This window comes from Alosa sapidissima, chromosome 21 (genome assembly GCF_018492685.1).
Source record: "Alosa sapidissima isolate fAloSap1 chromosome 21, fAloSap1.pri, whole genome shotgun sequence".
NCBI classification, from domain to species: Eukaryota; Metazoa; Chordata; class Actinopteri; order Clupeiformes; family Clupeidae; genus Alosa; species Alosa sapidissima.
Window position 1 is genome coordinate 15,032,965 of NC_055977.1, and position 21,167 is coordinate 15,054,131.

The following is a 21,167-nucleotide window of genomic DNA, read 5'->3' on the forward strand; positions in this document are numbered from 1 at the left end:
ATTTGCACAAGGAAATGCTAGATCTTGATGAAGTAATGATAGAAGATTATAATACATTGCTCACATTAAAAACAAAATACCCTATTATAATTTTACAAACAATAACTTTCATGTCACACCATATGACAATTTTAGTTACTACCACAACTAATTAGTAGATAAATATGAATTTCAACACAAAATCTAAAAGACCATACATATTTTTGGGAATGGAAGGGTCAGTACAACAGGACTAAGTGATTTCCATGCCTAAAATCTGAATTTTCTTTTTCAAAAACTTTTTTTCGGCCTAAAACGTCAACAACCCTAATGCGCTGTTTATTGAAAATCATAAGTGAATTTTAAAACTGCTAAGAATTAACATAGTCTAAGTCTAGGATGCATAAACATGCATTAAGCCCAAATTGTAATTAGAGATGCACAATCTAGATCAATTTGTTGCTTGCAAACACTATTTTTTTCTGTAGGGTGCGCTTTTTTTGCCAAAGAGTAGACAGTATAACCTTTTGCCACATTACTTGCAGTCAGCCAGACCCATAGACTGTACAGTCTATGGCCAGACCTCTATCGGGCCTCGACTACTTTCCCTAGACATGATCTGTTGCTATAGCAACGTGTACACAGTAGACCCTACATCACTTTGTAGAATTTCTTTTGTAAAAGTTGAACAAAAACTGCTAGTTACAATGTCAGAAATGTCTGCCATGAACAGGAAATTAATTCAGAATCTCGCTGAAACGCTCTCCAAGCAAGTGAAACGCTGTAAGTAAGTCATTTCGGTCAGATTTAAATAGTGTTTCCTTGTAACGTTAGATGAGCATTAGATAGGTTTTGCAATGCATAACGTTAGCCTAGCTACATTTTGGTCGCAGTCAACTAGGCTAGAAGCTACACAGGAAACCATAGCATAGATAAGCAATGTTGTTGTTTTGGGATATTACAAAATATATTTATGCTCATTCAAAATGTTAAGTGCAGACTATTCTATTATGTGCCAAAAGTTTGACAACCTTGATCTATGAATAATGAGTGCCTAACTTCCAATTGGCTACATTTTTATTCAGCTGAAAGTTTAACCTAGGCCCTTTCGAGGCCCTTTTTGTCGAACTGAGTTCTTTAGTTAACATTTCTATTTTGGACTTTAGTAACTGCGTTTACAGATTCATCAGATTACAACATTATACTCATCGAATGAAATAAGCATCCAGGCCAGATTAATCTCTTGATAAGTGAACTGTCAAGTGACACTGGGATAATTCCTTCGGTTTCTGTAAATAATAATACAAATAATAATAATAATAATTTAATAATAATATTAATAATCTATAATAATAATAAATTACACCCTTTCTTGAGCTGTAAACCACCATTTAGCATCAGTAACTCATATTTTATGGGTTGGCGATGGAATGCAGGATGATGATAGGAACAATTCTATAAGATGATTAAATTTGTTAGGCTAGACTTAATCATATTCACAAATAATTCGATCAAATGAGTTGTGATGCAATAAGGATGTTTTTAAAGGAAGACTGAGCTATGACCATGACTTACTTCTAACAACTTTTTTCTTCCTGCCTTTTTTTGTGTTGTTGTTGCAGTTAACAAGACAGAAGCAGAATGTCTGATCAGACTGTTCAATGGTCTGATTGGAGACCAAACTGAAAGGCGAGTAGGAAATGGACTGGATCGAGGCAAATTCAGGAACGTACTCCACAAAACATTTGGCATGACTGACGACATGATCATGGACAGAGGTAGGCTACATATTAGAATGACCGAATTAACACCAAAATCGGATCAGTTAGTCAAGGCCAGATAAGCCTATAGCTAATTTGAAATAGGCTGCGTGCAATTATGTGCTAAAAATGAGCAAAGACAACCAGATGTGCTCTTTCTCCAAATCTATCCAGTCTTTGATAGTATTCATGGATTTTCAAAGATTTATGCTTGACTTTCAATAAATGTGTAGACTATGAATTGTACTGTATTGAATTAATAAAGCCTCCTTTTCTTTGAATAGTCTTCCGAGCATTTGACAAGGACAATGACAGTTACGTCAGTGTCAAAGAATGGATTGAGGGATTGTCCGTCTTTCTACGTGGCACCCTGGATGAAAAAATTAAATGTAAGTTCAAATGGCTTTGACATGTTTCAGCAACCAAGTAACTATCATTAGCATTGACAAGTTTCAGCACAAGTGATCACCATTTCACTGCATACTATTTTCACACACTGCATATATTTTCTGTTAAATTCTTAGATTGCTTTGATGTTTATGATCTCAATGGTGATGGATACATTTCACGAGAGGAGATGTTTCACATGCTTAAAAACAGCTTAATTAGACAACCAACAGAGGAAGACCCTGATGAAGGAATCAAGGACCTAGTCGAGATCACTGTCAAGAAAATGGCAAGTCAAATGCATACTAAACTAAATCTTCTGTCAAATAACCAAAATTGATAAAGTGTCATAAACGCTTAAGTCTTTGAGCCCTAATTTGAATGATGGGTTAAAAAGTCTAAAGCCTAACTAAAGCAAATTTGATAACAAAGCAAAATCAATTTCTATAATTTAAAGGCATGGGCCAACTGCATTAAGGAGTCAGCTCAGTGGTCCCACCTGCCACATGATAGCTATATGTCATGTGCAAGGACTTTGCTTGTTGACTTTGCCCAACATTTAAATGAGGGCCCTTTATGTGGCAAAAATGTGTCGCTAAATGAAACTTTCACCTATAGGACCGTGACCATGACGGCAGACTGTCCTTTGCAGACTTTGACAAGGCAGTGAGAGAGGAAAACTTACTCTTAGAAGCTTTTGGAACATGTCTCCCAGATGCAAAGGTAATCTTATTCAGACTCATGAATGCATTTACTATAAAGCTTTAATGCCTGTAAATAACTAAATAAATAAATGCTTTTTTCCCTTTTTTATGCAGAGTATACAGGCATTTGAGCAGCATGCATTCCAGGAACCTCTTGAACACTGACAACATATTTTTGGATCTGAAATTGATGTACTGAATGTCATGGCAATTATACAAGCACACAATTAAAGTGATTTATTTTTCAACACGTTTATTTTATTACAACAACATTAAACTTTGCTGGATTCCAGCAGAAATAGAGAGGAATGGTGTGGTTAAATTCTTCGCCTTGGCTTAGCAGTAACTGCCTTTTTCTCTGGTGGCTTTAGTTCTGGAACTGAGGCAATCTGAAACAGAAGGAAATACATTTGCCATCACTAAAGTGGCTATGCCTCCAGATGTGAGAAAACAAAATGTCTCCCTTATTTGACCAATTTGTTATTTGGTTGCACAAACCTGCATAAGTCAGAATAGAGTGATTATCATTGCTCTGCGAATCGGAATCTTCTGGTTGGATACATACATTACTATACTACCAAATAATTGGGCAACAAAACAGGATTCATTTTTTGTAGACAGTGACTATGCATGGTATAATGAAGAGGTCTATTAATGATCGACAGTAATAACAGCTCATAGGACGCAGCAATGAATCTTGTCTTCACCACCTTGCAGCTATATAATAACTGTACTCTCACATGAAGTTGGTCAACCACACATTTTGCAATTTCAGTTTAACAAACTATAAACCTACTTTCAATCATATATATTATCAACATTATATTGCATGTCTCTAATATAGCAATGCAATTCTCTTACCGTCGACATTGTGGTCCTTATTATGTTGGCTGTAATGTTTAAAGAAGCATCTTGTAAGTCTGTCTTTGGCATTTCCGGTAACTGGGGTCCGATAATACGTCCACCTTCATCACTGATACCCATTAATGACTGACTGATTGTCATCTCTGCTTTGCGTTTCCTACTGTCTAAGTGAGTAGGTCTTGGTAAAAATCGTACATGTGAAGATGCTTTCTTGATCGGTCTGCTGTTTGTCTCCCGTTCTCGTTGAGCCACATGGAGTTTAGGGTCTTTGCTGGGATCAATGTAGTGGTGCAAGGAGCCCATTTTGTCCTCTGTGGGTAACTCCCTCCCCTGCTGCAATTGACCAGAATATGGCGGGTAGCACAGGAGCTTCTCTTGAGGGGGCAAAGGAAGCAAAGGAAATCCTTGGTAATGGTCTCTGTAGCTTGAACTCCTCTCCTTTGGAACATTCTGTGATACCGGCTCTTCACATGTCTCCTGTGAATCGGTCCTTCCTGGTGTAGCAAGTGGCCTGCTCTCTTCACTTTTTGGCTCACGTTCCTTTTCTGCAAAGAGAGAACAGAGACTTAATAGTGACATTTAAGGTATCAGAGATGTCTGTGTACTTAGAAGGATGCAACGCAAACTGTCTGTGTTACCTTTGCTTTGAGCCACTCTGTTCACGTATCTCCTTCTGTCCTGTAATTTCTGCCTGGTATCCTCCACAGTCTCATACTCAGGAGCGTAACACACGTGCAGTAACCCTCCATAAAAGCTCTTCTCATCAGTGTTTCGTTTAGCTGCCCTGAGAGAGAAACAACTGACGTGATTACAAAACTGCATGGCTTGGAGTACTGCACAAATACGGCATGGCTTGGAGCTGCACAAAAGTTTTCGAAAGTCCCGCTCACCTCGCACTTGTGAGCTTTTGAAATTTGAAGAGAAACACTTCAGTGAACTCTTCGGCAGGATATTCGTCAAGCACACGATACTCTTCTATAGCTCCATACAGCGCGAGGAGCTGCACCAACTCTGTCATCACACCAATCGCTGGCACCCCTTGCACCAGTAAGTGGCGGGATTCAAGATTGATAGTGTATACCTAGATAAAGAGACAAATATGAACGGTTTCAATAATAGACGTTCGAACGTTTGTCAATATTAGCAAGGCAGCTAGCCAGCTTACACTGTATCTCTCTGCTCGCTTTATTTTCAAACAAGCTGCTTAGCTTTCTGTGGTGATATATATACACTCACCTTCACAGCCTTCGGTCTCCTTCCATCTCTGTACTTTGGTCGTGTGTGACAAACAGATTGTTGTTCATGGTGTTTATACACTTTCGGACCGTCCCAAACTGAAACCTGCTTGGAGGAGGTCGCCATGTTTTCTCAACAACAACAATACCCATAGACCGGAATAGTGTGAACTAATCAAACAAGATGTGCGCGATTTTTATCCTCCAATCAACAGCAGAGTTGTATAGCAGATGGCAGTGTTAACCTTAGATGTTTAAGTTAATAATATTAATTGTGTAATAGTAATGCAAAGTAATGACAAAGATGAGATAAAATAGCTGAGAGAAAATATGTTTTAAATGAATATCGATGATGTAAAGAACATGTGCGATTGAGTATGACTGCCGCGGTCTTCATCAAGCTGTCATTCTTCGGACCATGCTACTACTATTAGGCTAACTGGAAACATCAGCTAGGAAATCCAAACCACTAACTTCATATATTTATGGAAATCATAGTGAAACTTCAGCATCAAGCGAAGTAATGTTGGGCAGTCATGGGATTCAACCCGTCACAGTGGTATTTAACAACGCGAAAAACTGTTTCCTGCATTTGCCACCGAATTTGATCACAAAACTATCATTGCTTGAGGTAACGCTAACTGCTACAAACATCAAGTTGTCTTTTGTTTACTCAGTAAAACAATTCCTTTTCCTTGAATTAACACAAAGTAACACAAAGTATCAAACGATACACACAAGTCCACCTTATGTTATTGCACCATCTCATTACTCAAAGCAGAATCAGATCCTAGAGCTGTCCTGGGATGGCAGTCCCCCCGTCTTTATTAGCTGGACAAGGGGCAGACACACGACAGCACAAGACAATCCTGTCGAGCTAAGTCGTCAACTGGCGGAGAAACTTGGACTTAAAGAGGGAGAGCAGGTAACTTGGAACTTACTACCAAAGAGATTTCAACTTGCAGATTTGTGTGTCTGCAGAATAGTCTTACCCTGACACGTTACCCTTATTCCTCCATCATTTGGAAACTATGTTGGTCTTCTAGGGTTTTCTGCGACCTTGTCAAAATGTGCAGTCGGTGCATCAGGTGTTTGTGGAGCCGCTTTCCTCGGATGACTGGGAAATCCTGGTAGGTATACCGTTTCAGTGTGTCAGGTGTTCATGCGCCTCAGAAATCACAAGTATTGTGTTTCTGATTTTGAAAATGTCTTCTTAATAATACGTAGGCTATATATAGTTCCAATTTTGTTTTGTGAATGACTTTTTTTATGTAGGAGCTTCACAGCATGGCACTGGAACACCAGTTGCTTGATCAGATCCGAGTGGTGTATGAAGATGCTGTTTTTCCTGTGTGGGTGGACCAGCGAACGCTTATATACATCAAAATAGGTTTGTATATTGAGAGTTATTGTGTTATTGAGTTTGAATAATGTGCACCATGTACTGTATGTGTGTCAAGAATCTGGTTCTTGGAGACATGCTTGAAAGCTTCTTATTCTTTTTTCTTTATCCTGCAGCCTCCTTGTCACCAAGTGTGCCTTATGGTCGACTGGAGCAGTTCACAGAGTTGATGGTCTCTCCCAAAATGAGGAGTGGACAACATGGAACCCCTATGGGGTCAGCACACCTGAACCCAAGCCATAGTCTCCACACACCTCATCAAACCTCTGATCAGTTCACCTCCACAGGCAGCATATCTCAAGAGTCTCCAGGTGACCAGCTGGATGTTAGCCAGAGCCACCTGAACCAGCAGCAGTGGGGTGGAATAGCAGATTTTAAAAGCCTGTTGAGATACGTGTTCACAGGGGGCTGTGATGCTAAGGACGCTCTACCTGTTCCCACGATCCTCACTGTCTTCAGTGACTGTGTGTTGAGAGTGTGCAGAACTCCTCCTCGTTTTGCCAGTCACCTGGGTGCCATTTACGGTGAGGTCCACATGTTGCCGTTGGCCCAGCACGAGGTGCAGTACCTCAGCAGTAGACAGCCTGAAATAACGTATGGGAAACTCTCCAAAGTGGCCTCTCCAAAGGAAGCAAGAGAGAAGGCCAAGCAGGCCATGGAAAAGAGCAAGAGCGAAGTCAAATCCAGTGGGGATGCGGAGGATCAGGACACTGATTTGGTTCTGGTCAGGGTGAAGTGTCACCTTGGAGACCTTGATGACCAGGTGTCCTTTCAAAGGGGGGAGCTCCACAGTGGGAGGTTGTGGGTGAGTTGTGAGCACATTTCTTATCCCCCTAACTTGTAGAGGAAGACTGCAGTGACCATTTCCCTCTCAATCATGCACTTGAATATGCTTTATTCACTTCAGATTCCAAAGGCTTTGAGGAGCAGGTTGAAAATAGACCTCCATTCAGCTGTGCGATTGAGGCCTGTGAAGTCAACTCCAAGAGTGGCCTTGTCTGTCAGGTTGCAGCCAGTACAGGCAATGGTAATATTTTCTCCTATCACACAGATTTACTGTTAATGGTCATCATTGGTCATTTATGGTCATTTAATAAAAACATGGCATTTTCAAGGACTAATGTGGAATCAGAATAAGAAAGAAGTTTTATGTGCCGAAAAAGTAAAATAATTGACCTGTGACCCTTCCTTGTCACTGTAGTATTGGTAAATGTTTTCTTCTCCATGTTTATTCAGGTGTACAAGAATGTTGCGTCTTTTTTCACTCACTTGCATTTTATGCCCTTTTTGCAGCCCCAGACTGTGGGAGAGGAGGAGGTCCGCACTGGCTTCCTGGAGTGGCTGCACTCCCAGAGCCACCAGCCGCTGGCCTGCCTGACCAGTCGCTCCAGCTTCATCCTCCTGCCAAACGGAGAAGGTGCGTCCTTCAGACTAGCACATTCTGCCTCCTCACAAAGTAAACAACATTAACAGGAAAATAACATTGAATGTGCCATATGATTTGACGTGAGAACAAATCATATATAATAGAGCTTTGTCTTACATATGACCTGATGCCTAACTTGTGTCTGTGGCTGCACTCCCAGAGCCAAGGCGGGGAAATTTGCAGTGTTACAGCAGCAAATAATGCAATAACAAGAAGCTTAAAAAAAAACAATATAATAAAATATTTTACTGTGTTTCCTCAGGAAAGTCAGAGTTTGCCTTGGCTGTGTTGAAACCAGAGCCCTCTGAGAAGCATACAGATGAGCTTTTCCTATTAACAAGTTTACTTCAAAAGAAAGATATACAGGTATTACACTTCCTGGTACCTGGTTTTCCTCTGTAATCGCTACAGGTTGTAATTACATTTGTTAATGGTTGGGGTTCAGGTGCTTCATTTTAACAATACTTTGTAAAGTAATTGATTGATAATTATTTAATTAATTGGTAATAATCAACATTGATTGATGCTCTAATGTTCTCATCTAGGTCGTCCTAGAGCCAGTGAGTCCAGGCTCGTCTGATCCTGTGAAGGATTCAGAGGAAATTCATGAGGATTTCCCCTCCCTCAGTTGTCTTGGGTAAGAAAGAATATCACCACCATAGCCACAACTTTATTTTTAGGGACTGAAAATAACTATATTCACCCGCTGATAAAACAGGCAGCCCTTGGCACATTGAATGCAATGGTATACAAAGCTAAAATACAACCAATGAATCATCTCCCCTCTGGTAAAGGAATAGCACTGAATGCCGAGTTACAAATTCTGAATCTGCCTTGATGATTATTCTACTTTGTCTTTTATTACTTTTTTACTACTTTTGCCTTTGTTTTTTTGCTTACTAATTATTCTTTATTTTTAAATTATTTTACCTTGTGTTTTATGTTTTCTTTCTATTTCTTTTTATTATGATCTTTACCTTTTAACTATTCTTTGACTATATTGCCCTTCTATGCTTTTACTTGTTATTATTGTTTGGTTTTGTTTATGTAAAGCACATTGAATGACCTCTGTGTATGAAATGTGCTATATAAATAAACTTGACTTGAATTGACTTGAATGCTTAACTCACTGATTGAATAGTGTTCACTCACGGTTGTCTTGCTGTGGTTGTCTCCTCCTGTCTTGAACAGGGCTGTGGCTGAGATGAGCGCGTTGGCGTTTGAGCACCTCTCGCACAGCCTGATGGGAGGCCTGCTGTCCCGGGAGCTGGTGGCCTCTGGGGTTGGGCTGCGGAGTGGAGCCCTGCTCATCACCGGAGCCAAGGTAACCTTTGACCTCTGACATCAGAGATTAGTGTTTTTCTTAGCATCAGCATTCACCACACTGAAAGGTATTTGTTAAATATATTTTAAGAAATATATGACATGCCCATGTATGTGTCCATTTGGAGTTAAGTTGGAGTCCATTAGTCCATATGGAGTTGGAGTCCATTAGTGAAATCTTACTAAAAATGTTTCATTTTTCAATCTACAGGGAAGTGGAAAGTCTTCTTTATCCAAAGCACTCTGCCGGAAAGCTGTAGATGACTTAGATGCTCACATTGAAGTAGTGGATTGTAAGATGTTGAAAGGTCAGGCATTTATTAATTTCTTCTGTGATTAATCTGTAATCTGTTCAACGGTTTTAACATGGGTGTTTGATCTATGACATCGGATCTATAAAATGTATTGTCTTTCTCCGTTCACTCAGGAAAGCGAGCTGAGACTGTTAGGCAAAGGCTGGAGGAGATTTTTGAGCAGGCAGTGTGGAGACAGCCCTCAGTGGTCCTCTTGGATGATCTAGACCTGCTGTCTGCGGCTGCTGCTTCTCCAGAGCACGAGCATGGCCCAGAGGCTTTGCTACATCTGCACATCGCCCAAAGTATGACTATATTTATTTAGAAAAACACAACATGTTTATATCAATTCTGACCCCTTGTATGAGAAAGTTATTTTATTATTAGAATCACTGGCAAATGGACATTCATTTTTTCAGACCTTGGACACTACAGGGATATTCACACTCATTATCATTACTGTACTTACACTCTACTCACTATTACTGCTGTTCTTGATCAAAGTGCTCTGTGTGCTGCAGCCAGGTCTGAATGAGAGAATGCCCAACTCTGTGTATTGTCTCACAGGTCTGAAAGATGTTGTGGATGATGTTATTGAGCGGGGCAGTCTGGTTGCCCTGGTTGTCACTGCCCAGAGTGAGGACTCCTTGCACCCATCCCTCAGAGAGGTGCAGGGCACCCACTTCTTCCAGAGCTTTGCCCACATCCAGAGCCCAGATCAGGTAACCCAAAAGACTACACTTCCCATAATTCAACATTAATTAAAATGGCATTCTAAAACCTGTAATATTGTCATGAATAGATTTATAGTACTAGCAAGTGTTTGGCTATGCTAACTATTTTATAGTTGTTTTGGATAAAAGCTAATGCTATGTACCTATAACCATAACCATATGAAACCTCCTTGCTTTCAGGCCCAGAGAGTGGAGATCTTGAGGTCTCTCATGCTCAGTAAGAGTAGCCTGTGTCCGGACTGCCTCGAGACGCTTGACCTTGAGGCTGTGGCCAAGCAGACGGAGGGCTATCTGCCAAGGGACCTGTCTCTGTTGCTGGAGAGGGCAGTGCATGCCAGCGTTGTCAACAACAAGGGCTACAGCAGTGCACTGGATAAACATGGAGGTGCTGAGTACTCTTCGAATAGACTGATTTTGCATAGCACAGCACTCTTCTCACTTTGTATAAGATTTATACCTAATATTTGTGAAGCATTACCCCCCCCCCCCCATATTACTTCTGACTGTCCTGTTCCCTTGCCTGACATGATAGACCTGCGAGTGACCTGGCCAGACTTTGTGCACGCTCTAAGGGACTTCATTCCCCCTTCGCTGTGGAGTGCTCAGCTCCAGTCTCCTGGTGTGGCTGGCATGGAGAGCGTGGGGGGACTGAGTCAGGCACGCCAGATGCTGATGGACACCATCCTACTGCCCGCCAAGGTAGGAGAAGTCCGCACGACCGAGTGGGCTATCAAAACCGCTTGCGTGATAACCTAGTGATGTTTTTTAAAAAAAGCAACATTTTGTAAATTGTTTTCTAGAAGTGTTTTGTGGCAAGTCTGTTGTGGCAAGCTACACCAAAACACCAAAAACAACAATATAAGTTCTAGATCAGCTTAAATGGAGAATGTAATTTGTTGTGGATAATGTGTACGTTGTAGTTGAAAACATCACAAACACACACCCTTCTGATTTAGACTCACCTAAGGTCTCATCATCTTTCTGCAGTTTCTCACCTCTCTCTCTCTTTTTCTCTCTCTCTCTCTCTCTCTTTCTCTGTCTATCTATGTCTCCAGTACCCAATCCTGTTCTCCAAGCTGCCAATCCGCCAGCGCACAGGGCTGCTTCTGTATGGAGCGCCAGGCACAGGCAAGACCCTTTTGGCTGGAGCCGTGGCCAAAGAGAGTGGCATGAACTTCATTAGCATTAAGGTAACTCACTGGGCTTCAGAGCAGAACCTGCCACGGTTCACACTAGAGCAATTACTGAAGTAAAAGTTGTGGACTTCCTTGGATACGTTGTTATGGTATTCTTTTGGGACAGACATTTGTCGGTCTTCAGAGTGCTGCAGAATGTTCCATTCACATGAATGGGCCTTCCCAAAGTTTGGAGGTCCCTTAAATCTGTATAATGACCACTGCACGTATACTGTAAAATGACGGCTGTCAATAGCAACGAGTTTTGTGATTCTGATTCACGTCTTTCACATCATTCCGCAAGTATCATCTTTTCAGTAAATATTTTACCATCGTCAGGTTAAAGCATTTTCATTGTCAGTAACTAGAAACCTCAACTTAAGAGTAAAACAAGATACATCAAAGTAGCTTTTACACCACGGTGCTTTAAAGAGTAAAAGCAGAAACCTGTATGATAGTCAGAATATATTTCTTTGAGTTTGTATTCATAAAAGTGGCTGTTATGAACCTCATCAGCATTTACAGTAAAGCGCACCTGGCTTCACCACTCAGACCATTTCTGTGGCTTTTTCTCATCTGCTGCACTGCAGGGGGGAAGGCAGTCGCCAATAAAGGCGAGATAGAATAGCCATGATGTATGGATTCATTTGCCACCTGGCACCGTTAATATCAACAAAATGTAATTGCGTCTGGGTGGGAGAGTTTATGATAATTCTATGGCGCACAAAGCTATAATCTGCTCAAGGTGTTTTTATGAACTAACTCTCTTTCTCTCCCTCTCTCTCTTTCGTTCTCTCTCCCCCTCTGATTTGGGCAGGGTCCTGAACTTCTCAGTAAGTACATAGGAGCAAGCGAGCAGGCCGTCCGGGATGTGTTTCAAAGGTCAGTCTGCTCTTTTATGGACTGAGAGCTTGCTCTCTGCCCTGTCCTTGACTGCGAGACTCTGTGTGATTTAGATACTCGGTCCCTTCACTTGTTTATTTCTGCCTTAATGGCCGTTCACACCAAGAATGTTAACTTTAATGATAATGGCAAAAAGGTATTGATCTAGCTCATTTAAATGGCAACGTCCACACAAACTGTAACAATAACGACATAAAGAACGATATAATCACGGCCACTTTTATGGTCGTGGTTATGGTTATGGTATTTAGCAGACGCTTTTGTGCAAAGCGATACAAATAACAATAATACAAAGTTAAATTTAATAGTAAACAATTTAAAAAGTTGGTAAGACTACATTGAGGAGAATATCAACAATAATAAGCAACAATGTCAATAATAAACTAAGTGCATGTTGAACAGATATGCCTTTAGTTTAGACCCCTCTTGAAAGGCCCAAAACTACTGTATCACAGGAACGGAGAGCACTGGGCAACTCATTCCACCAACAAGGAACCACTGAGTTAAAGGATCTTGAATCTGACTTTTAGTTATCGTTATAATTATCTGTAACTGTAGACTTTGAAACTTTGAGTAAGTTTTAAAAGATGAGTAACGTTACAGTGTAATCTTATCAGTGGAGATACTGTATGGTACGAGAGCCCATGACTGTGGTATCCCCTTGGCCATGTGTGAGGTTTGGGTTGTGTGAGAGCAGAGGAGGAGGGAGGAGTCAGACCCTGATGGCTGATCGCACAACGTTGTCCTTGCCTTTTACAGAGCCCAGGCCGCCAAGCCATGCATCCTCTTCTTCGACGAGTTTGACTCGCTGGCCCCCCGCCGAGGCCATGACAGCACGGGGGTCACCGACCGCGTGGTCAACCAGCTGCTCACACAGCTGGACGGAGTGGAGGGTCTGGAGGGTATGGATGACTACGCATACGTGTTTACACACATACCCGTCATATTGTTTACATACACAGGCATACACACATATTGTATGTTGCACACACAAGCATGTACTTATCCACAAAGAATCTATGCTTTTAAATAGCTGACGTTAATGAGTGTAGGGATTAACGTTTGATGTGTAGGAGTTTTCAAGAGAGTAATCTAAGACCACACCAGCTAGTACAGTATAACATACAGTGGGGTGGTCATAAAGTATACTCTAAAGTGAATTATGAACATACTCGTTGCTATACTTTTTGTAAGCTGTTAGTGTAAGGGCTCTTTACAAATTTAAGTGGACTGAGAGATTTTCAATTTAATTTTTTTTTTTAATGGCGTCTCAAGGCAATTTGCAGAGCCTAACTGGAACTTGGATCACCATATTCCTTTAGTGTATATCCTCCATAATCCTGATCCTCATATTCTAATATAAAACTGCTTGTGCCACTTACAACCTGTGTTCTGACTGCAGGTGTGTACGTGTTGGCTGCCACCAGTCGTCCTGACCTGATTGACCCAGCCCTGCTAAGACCAGGGCGCTTAGATAAATCCCTATACTGTCCTCCACCGGACCAGGTCAGTGTCCACCAAGCACAAACTAATGCAGGTTTATTTGTTTATTTTGTATGATAGATCAGACAAAGTGGTTGAGGTTACGGTCACCTGCTGCAATTCTTGTGTTCCTCATTACATAACCTTTTGTATGGTTGCTATAACCATATTTATTCTACAAGTCTTCTATACGTCAAAGCTTGCTTATAAAGTTGTGATTGAAAGACCTCTGTGTGGTGGTGGTGTTGGTTCCAGGAGGCCCGTTTGGAGATCCTCCGGGCTCTGACGCGAGCGCTGCCGATGGCCGCGGACACGGACCTGGAGGAACTGGCGGCAGCGACGGACTTGTTCACGGGGGCTGACCTGAAGGCTCTTCTGTACAATGCCCAACTGGAGGCCATCCATTCCAGTCCTGGGGCCAGCCTACTGCATGTGAGCCCCCAGAACTGGGTATAACACACTGTCTAGATAGATGGATGGATGGATGTATGAATGGACAAATTGATGGATGGATGGATGGATGGATGGATGGACGGACCGACGGATAGATGGATGTATTATTGATCTCGAGGGAAATTTAGGTGTCCAGTATCATATATAACACATGCCAAAACCATGCACACACCCACCCATACACACACGCACACACACACACACACGCACACACACACACACACATGCACACACCCACCCACCCACACACACACACGCACACACCCACCCACACACACACACACATTCTTTTCTCACCCCCTCTGTTCCCCACTAGGAGCTGGGCTCGGGGTCAGACAGTGACGGCAGCCTCTCCTCCATGATCTTCCTGAACCACAGTAGCGGGTCAGACGACTCGGCCGGAGAGGGCGATGGCGTGCTGGACCCACCTGTGGTCCTGCTCGACCCCAGCGGCGACATGCCCCCTGAGGTACCCCGCCCCAACATGTGGAGGCTCTACTTTGGCAGCTCCTACGAGTCTGAACTGGACAATCCGTCCCCACCGGACCTGGTCAGTCACAACCTCTTTATTTGTCTATTTTTGTTTAGATCGATTACTTATGTACTTGTTATCTTTTTTGTGGCCCAGACATGTGTTGATTGACATGTGTTTGCTGGGTCTCTATCTCTAAAGTTAATAATGTACTTACTCTTGGCCTGAAGACCTTTAATTACAGTTTTATTCTTCTGCTGTTAAATGTTGAAGTTTTAAATAGATCTGAAGAAGTATTTGGATGCAGGTTGCATTGTTCTACACTGAAAGAAGACACATTTCTCTTGGCAATGTTCAATCTCACAAGTTGTTTACTAAAAGCAGAGCATCTGCATTATTGATTCAGTCTATCTTAGATCAGTGTTGTACAAGAATGCATTTGTAGCCCTGCGAGTCTGCAAGACTCACAAACACAAACAGCATTGTTCTCCTTCGTCCACTTCTCTCATACCTCATACCCACCTTTTTCCCAGAATTCCCTGGGTCCCTCGGGGCCCAACTCCACGGGTCCAGACCTGACGGGGGCGTCGGTGAGGGAGACGGGCCCGTCGCCAGCGCCGGCCTTCATGGCGTCCGTCCAGCAGGGCTTCCAGGAACTGAACCCAGAGCAGGTGGAGCGGCTACGCGCCGACGTCTGCACACTCAAGAGGAACTACCGCCGGACACCGGTCAGTACCACACACACACACACACACATGAAGTACTGCAGTAATACTCTAGCAGGGTTCCCAGAGGTCATGGAATTTCTGGAATATCATGGAATTTTAGAAAATCTTTTCCAGACATGGAAAGTCAGGGAATTTTATCATTTTTGGGGCAAAGTCATGTAATATCAGGAAATTTAGTTGTAGCAGTTTAAAATGTACTCGCCAAAATACATTAATACAAATATATTTCCATGCACATTAATACAAATATATTTCTATGCACATTTGTGTATATCTGGTTATTATCTTTATGGCTTGCTTGAGTAGCCCAACTGTGTTTATTCAATGCCTATTTATTCATCTTACTTTAAAAAAGTAAAAGTTTATTGACTGCTATGCGGGTGCTCGGAAATCATTGGTCGGTATAATGTACTATTCATTATATAGTGTCATGGAAATTCAGATTTTCTGTCAGGGAAAAGTAATGGAATTTTACATTTGACTTAGAGTGGGAACCCTGCTCTAGAAGTCTGTAAACGTACCGTATATATGAATTGAGGTACAGCATTAACACACTTGGAAGTATGCACACTTATAATAGAAAGACACTTTCTTACTTACTTACAAGAGATAAAGACTTGCATATAGTATAGTAGGAAGTACAGCATTAGCACACTTGCACACTTTATATTGAATGTGCATTAACATTAACGTTTAATTTTCACTAAGAACACACATGCACACATGCGTGCCCACGCACATACAAACACATACACTCACACACACACACACACACACACACACACACACACACACTCCTCTATCTGAGTGTTGTGTTCGAACTTCTCCCTGGTTGCGTGTCCAGGAGGACTCCCCGCTGGCCCAGGCTGCCGGCGGGCCCAGTAAGCTGTCCCTGCTACTCTGCCAGGCTCATCTCACCACAGCGCTCACCGGGACCCGGCCCTCCATCAGCAGGGAGGAGTGGAGGAGATACACGGAGATGTGAGTTAGCATGCCGCTTCACACACACACACACACACACACACACACACACACGCATCAGTAACAACAATGGTGTCAATAGATGTTGGAATAGATAGATAGATAGATAGATCGATAGATCAATATACTTTTTTGCCACACAACAGTGTTGGTGGTAATAAGTAGTTTACAGAAAGTAGCTCAAGCCAAAAAATGGAAATGGTTATGGTCATTTTGATGTGTTTCATGAGCATGAGTTGGTGTATTAGTTGAGTTGTAAGATATACGGTAAGTCAAGGTTTTTTTTTTCCTTCATTTTTCTAGGTATGAATCCTTTGGTGCCTCTCGGCAGTCTGCAACTGCCTTCAAACCTGGCCAAAGAGTGACTCTGGCATAATGTAAACACACACACACACACAGAGAGCCGTGAGGTGATGATGTAACTTTGACAGTGAAGGGAATAAAAACTGTAGCTCATGTGCAGCAGAGCTCTTGTTTGTTTACAAACAAACAATGTATATAAAGGAATGTAACAATCTTTTGTTTTTTCTACTGTAGATAATTTAAATAATTTAAATCACTATGACTGTGACAACAAATATTTCAATGAAATTGTGGTGTTTTTAAGCACTAGATACTTTTAATAATGAAATCAGCTAAATTAAATATTAAAAACAACACAAAGATATATTACATGAAAAGAGCTTGTGTTTTTAATTTATTGTAAAACAGTATCAATGCCTAGATATCCCAACTTCCACTCATCTCCAGGAGGGGGCAGTGTTTTCACAGCGCTCTCTCTCCCAGCTTCAGTTGATGCACTGAGCAACACAAACGTAATGTTTGGCTTTTTGGCTCTATTACTGAACAAGGCAGCCATGCCCGCAGCTAGTGGATTCAAGCCCACTCAGACTCCACACCTGGTCAGCATGAAATCCCACCTCAGCTCTGGTATGTAGAACCAACCAGAGAGATAGAGTCTGTGAGGGGCTCAGTGCTTTGAAGTAGTTCCACTCCAGTCTTGAGAGGGGTGTTGAGGAGAACTCAAGCCCCTCTTAGGCTGTTTTTAAGTTTGTATTCTCTCTCTCTCTCTTTCTCTCTCTACCCCTCTTTCTCTTTTCTATCTCTACTCTCCTCTTCCTGAACTCCTCCAGTGCCAGTTTGTGCTCTTCCCGTAGCTCACTGACTCTGCAGTTTTGGAGAGAGAGGGAGAGAGAGGCTGCAGGGGCTTATTTCTCCCGACTTCAAACTGTGACCGGAAGAAGCTTCCTCTGCCCACACACACCACAGTCACATGGGGGGGGTCCAAGCCGCCTGGAGTCCCAGCCAGCGCATTTGTTCTTGCCCTGGGTGTCAGTGCATAGGCGTGCACTGACACACACACACGTGCACACACACGCACGCACGCAGGCAGGCACCCACGCAGGCACGCACAGAGAGAGAGAGAGAGAGAGAGAGAGAGAGAATTGGAGATGCACAATTGCACACTCATGAGCAAGTTGCACGTGCAAAATAAATAAATAAATAAATACAAAAAAGGAGGGGGTGGTAAGTAGAATGGCAAAAATAGATCAGTAGAATCCACAAGAACATTCTGGTCCAAACGCAAACAGGAGAGAATGAAAGACACCAACTCAATATTGTGCACAAGAGGCCCTGCCTGCTTGGACTTAACCGTTAATACCGATTCAGTAGCACTGCACAGTCAACCAGTGAGTGAGTTAGACAAACACACACTTCCTTTCAACTCTTGGGGCCTTTCTTTTATTCTGGGATTTATCTGGGCATGCACGTATCACAGAGCTAGGACTGTAATGTAATAGCATTTTAAGACCAATATGTTGAATGCCACACCGTGGACATTTTGCATTCTAAAAGTGGTCATCTGCAAAGAGTCTGCACAAATAGCCCAACAAGCAACCGTCTGAAGAAACAGACAGAAGAAAGGACTTAGGAGCGGGAAAAACAAAATAAAAAGGACTTTCCTCGAACCAGGAAAATATAAAGCAAAACTCACAGCCCAAAACACCACCACCACCACCACCACCACCATCCATCCATCCATCCATCCATCTATTCATCCATCCATCTATTCATCCATCCATCCCACTGGTCTTTGTTGAGTGCCCCATGGCTGTTAGTTCCCCATCAGTCCACCACCCTCCGTTGATTTCACCGCTCAGTGAAGAACACAAACCGACTGAGAAACAAAAGGAGCAAAGATGCCGAATTGACTTCTGGGATGCCGAGAGAGGAAGCGAAAGAGAGAGAAAGAGGGAGAGAGGGGAAGGGAGGGAGAGAGAGAGAGAGAGAGAGAGAGAGAGAGAGAGGGAGAGAGGAAGCGAAAGAGCGAGAGAGAGGGAGAGAGGGGAAGGGAGGGAGAGAGAGAGAGAGAGAGAGGGGAAGGGGAAGGGAGAGAGGAAGGGAGAGAGGGGAAGGGAGCGAGGAAGCGAAAGAGCGAGAGAGGGGGAGAGAGGGGAAGGGAGGGAGAGAGAGAGAGGGGAAGGGAGAGAGGAAGAAAAAGGAGAAAAACATGGATTCGTCTTCACAGTCACAAGGAGACAGATGCACAGAGAGGCAGAAACACGGCAGTGTGGTAAATCAGCACAAGCTCGCAGAGAACAAACAAGCACAACAAAAAGAAGAGATGCAACCAAAATAACAAAAATGTCCTCTATAAATAACCTGCTCTGAACTGCAGGAAATATAGCGGGTTCATCTGGAGGACGTCTTCAGATCTCTTTAAAAAGACATTCAGCGACGGGACTGGTCGTGACAGCACAGGGCTCAGGAGGAATGATCGTGGAAAGGAAGTGACAAAGAGATGAGAGCACAACAGCTGCCTCTGCTACTTGGGACAGTTTACCGTGACAAATACCAACAAAGCTGAACAGACTCCTGCTAGGGACCAAAACAAACCCTACCATCTTATCTGGGCGTTATAGGAAGCTGTATATTATTATGCTAATATAAATATGCTGTATATACTGTGTATAGACACACACACACACACACACACACACACACACACACACACACACACACACACACACACACACACACACACACACACACACACACGAGACCTTTTGTATGTAGCCTTGCAGTAATCATTACTGATTAGACAAGTTGGAGCCCAGTTGTAGATGTGCCACTTTCATGGTCACGCTTGCCCATTCAGCTTACTGTATAGGCTTTCACTCTGAGCAAGAGGGAGATGATTTGAGCTGTGCTGGTGGCATCTCCAACTGAGCCGACATCGAGAGTCAGTCGAGGGCAATCCGTGCATGATTTTAATCCAAGATCTGCTTCTAGTGCGTGTGTGTGTGTGTGTGTTTGTTCGGTCTCGTGTCTAGGCATGATGTGGCATGGTGTGTGGAGAGTGGTGAGGCAGGCCCCATGCATAAGTAAGTGCCTAAAGACTTCCAGCTCTTCCATTTACTGCACTGTATTTTAATATTTTCCCTTCCGCCAATGTACTAGGTGATAAATGTTGCTGCAAATCACAGCAGACAAGCAGCTCTTGTGTGACTTCTTGTTCATTTGTGCAATCAAAATGTGAACAAAACAGCAAAAAAATAAGAGGGACAAAATATCAAGAACGATGACCCTATTAACTGGAATCTTTGTCATCTTAAAGCAGAATAAATGTACCAATAAATGAAGCGACAGCTTGATCAGGAGGAGTTCTATCTTGGATAATGAAATCATTCTGCCCTGTTAATCCCTAGCCGGAGGGAGGGTGGTACAGCGACTCATTTGTGTGAAGGTGGCTCTTGTCATTTTGGCTGATTCTCATGCAAATTTGTCCCTCAAACCATGAGTGTTATTACAGTACTTATTAAAAATGTGGATTTGAGAATGAATAACGTTACATAATATTTAGTGTTATGGAGGGGATTGTCAACTAATGTTTAACTTGGTGTTTGAGTTTCAGTGAAGAGTGAGTGTGTGTGTGTGTGTGTTTTGTGTATGTGTGTGTGTGTGAGAGAGAGAGAGAGAGAAAGAGAGAAAGATTGTTAGGAACTGCGGTGCCCCTTGTGATTTATTACACCGAGCGGCACAAATCAATACCAGGGCACCCAATTATTAATGAAGCCAATATAGGGAGCGCGCGCTTGAGGGGTGGGCACTGCTGTGCGGCACTGGATTTAAACGCAATATCTGATTAGCATCCATACAAATGCAATCTGGAGCCTTTCCTGAGGCTGAAATAGCTTCCGCTTCACTGTGCCTGGTTTCTTCATGGAGCTGATGAAGTACTTCCTCACACTCACACACACAATGGAAAGTGCACTAGCACTCTGTCGGGAAGTTGTTTGACATTCTAGAGACTAATCTGAGTTTAAAAAGTGGGGGTCTTTGTCATGTCATATCGGGTATATATTCCCTATTCTCCTTTTCTGTGTGGTAGCTGATTTACAAATGGGGCTGCTGGAATGATGGTGACATGAGAATCCATACTGCTGATATCTGCTTCATCCTCTTAATGTCTTCCCTCACTCAAAAAGGCAAACCATGAGGGGGTTGTGGTTATTGAGTGTTGATACATTTCTTGGGTATTGTTTATTGCAAGGTCATGCATATTGTGACTGTGGTATTGTGTTGTCCTTGTGATGTTTATTGCAGTTGTCAATACAGCAAGCAGATTATTGATCATCATTTTGTGGGGACTTGAGGTAAATCTACAGAGATGCCAGGATATTAATTGAAGCAGTGAATGTTCAGGGCTCATTATGTATTGTGTGTGTGTGTGTGTGTGTGTGTGTGTGTGTGTGTGTGTGCGTGTGTGCGCGCTGTCCGAATTTGGCTCTGTGCTGTGCATGCCTCATGAGCAGCATGTGAAGAGGCAAGACGAGGCCATCTCGATTACGTGATGTGGTTAGC

General features: G+C 42.6%; 3 protein-coding genes across 7 annotated transcripts; 2 read left to right on the forward strand and 1 right to left on the reverse strand.

Moving 5' to 3' along the window:
- Nucleotides 1-603: 603 nt before the first annotated feature.
- Nucleotides 604-3,078, forward strand: efcab1 (EF-hand calcium binding domain 1). Its single transcript, XM_042076959.1, has 6 exons — nt 604-762; nt 1,602-1,757; nt 2,024-2,128; nt 2,264-2,415; nt 2,745-2,849; nt 2,945-3,078. Exons 1-6 carry the CDS (start codon nt 687-689, stop codon nt 2,993-2,995), a joined length of 645 nt encoding a protein of 214 aa, XP_041932893.1. The 5' UTR covers nt 604-686; the 3' UTR covers nt 2,996-3,078.
- rbm48 (RNA binding motif protein 48) lies at nt 3,067-5,110 on the reverse strand. Its single transcript, XM_042076958.1, has 5 exons — nt 4,931-5,110; nt 4,585-4,775; nt 4,333-4,478; nt 3,692-4,239; nt 3,067-3,219 (listed from the first exon to the last, which is right to left on the reverse strand). Exons 1-5 carry the CDS (start codon nt 5,054-5,056, stop codon nt 3,148-3,150), a joined length of 1,083 nt encoding a protein of 360 aa, XP_041932892.1. The 5' UTR covers nt 5,057-5,110; the 3' UTR covers nt 3,067-3,147.
- On the forward strand, nt 4,622-16,981 carry pex1 (peroxisomal biogenesis factor 1). Of its 5 annotated transcripts, none has more exons than XM_042076956.1 (24): nt 4,622-4,741; nt 5,711-5,854; nt 5,976-6,059; nt 6,205-6,319; nt 6,448-7,136; nt 7,239-7,358; nt 7,625-7,748; nt 8,020-8,123; nt 8,303-8,394; nt 8,949-9,081; nt 9,292-9,388; nt 9,508-9,678; nt 9,941-10,095; nt 10,288-10,492; nt 10,640-10,806; nt 11,163-11,297; nt 12,100-12,164; nt 12,945-13,087; nt 13,588-13,691; nt 13,923-14,117; nt 14,437-14,670; nt 15,126-15,320; nt 16,165-16,301; nt 16,605-16,981. In XM_042076956.1, the coding sequence occupies exons 4-24, from the start codon at nt 6,217-6,219 to the stop codon at nt 16,675-16,677; spliced, it is 3,441 nt and encodes a 1,146-aa protein (XP_041932890.1). In that variant the 5' UTR covers nt 4,622-4,741; nt 5,711-5,854; nt 5,976-6,059; nt 6,205-6,216; the 3' UTR covers nt 16,678-16,981. The 5 variants fall into 5 exon arrangements, with proteins under 5 accessions (XP_041932890.1, XP_041932887.1, XP_041932889.1 ...); XM_042076953.1 differs by lacking the exon at nt 4,622-4,741 and adding an exon at nt 5,179-5,560 and having other exon boundaries at nt 5,708-5,854; XM_042076955.1 differs by lacking the exon at nt 4,622-4,741 and adding an exon at nt 5,179-5,560 and having other exon boundaries at nt 5,708-5,854; nt 13,923-14,099.
- The last annotated feature ends 4,186 nt before the right edge of the window (nt 16,982-21,167 follow it).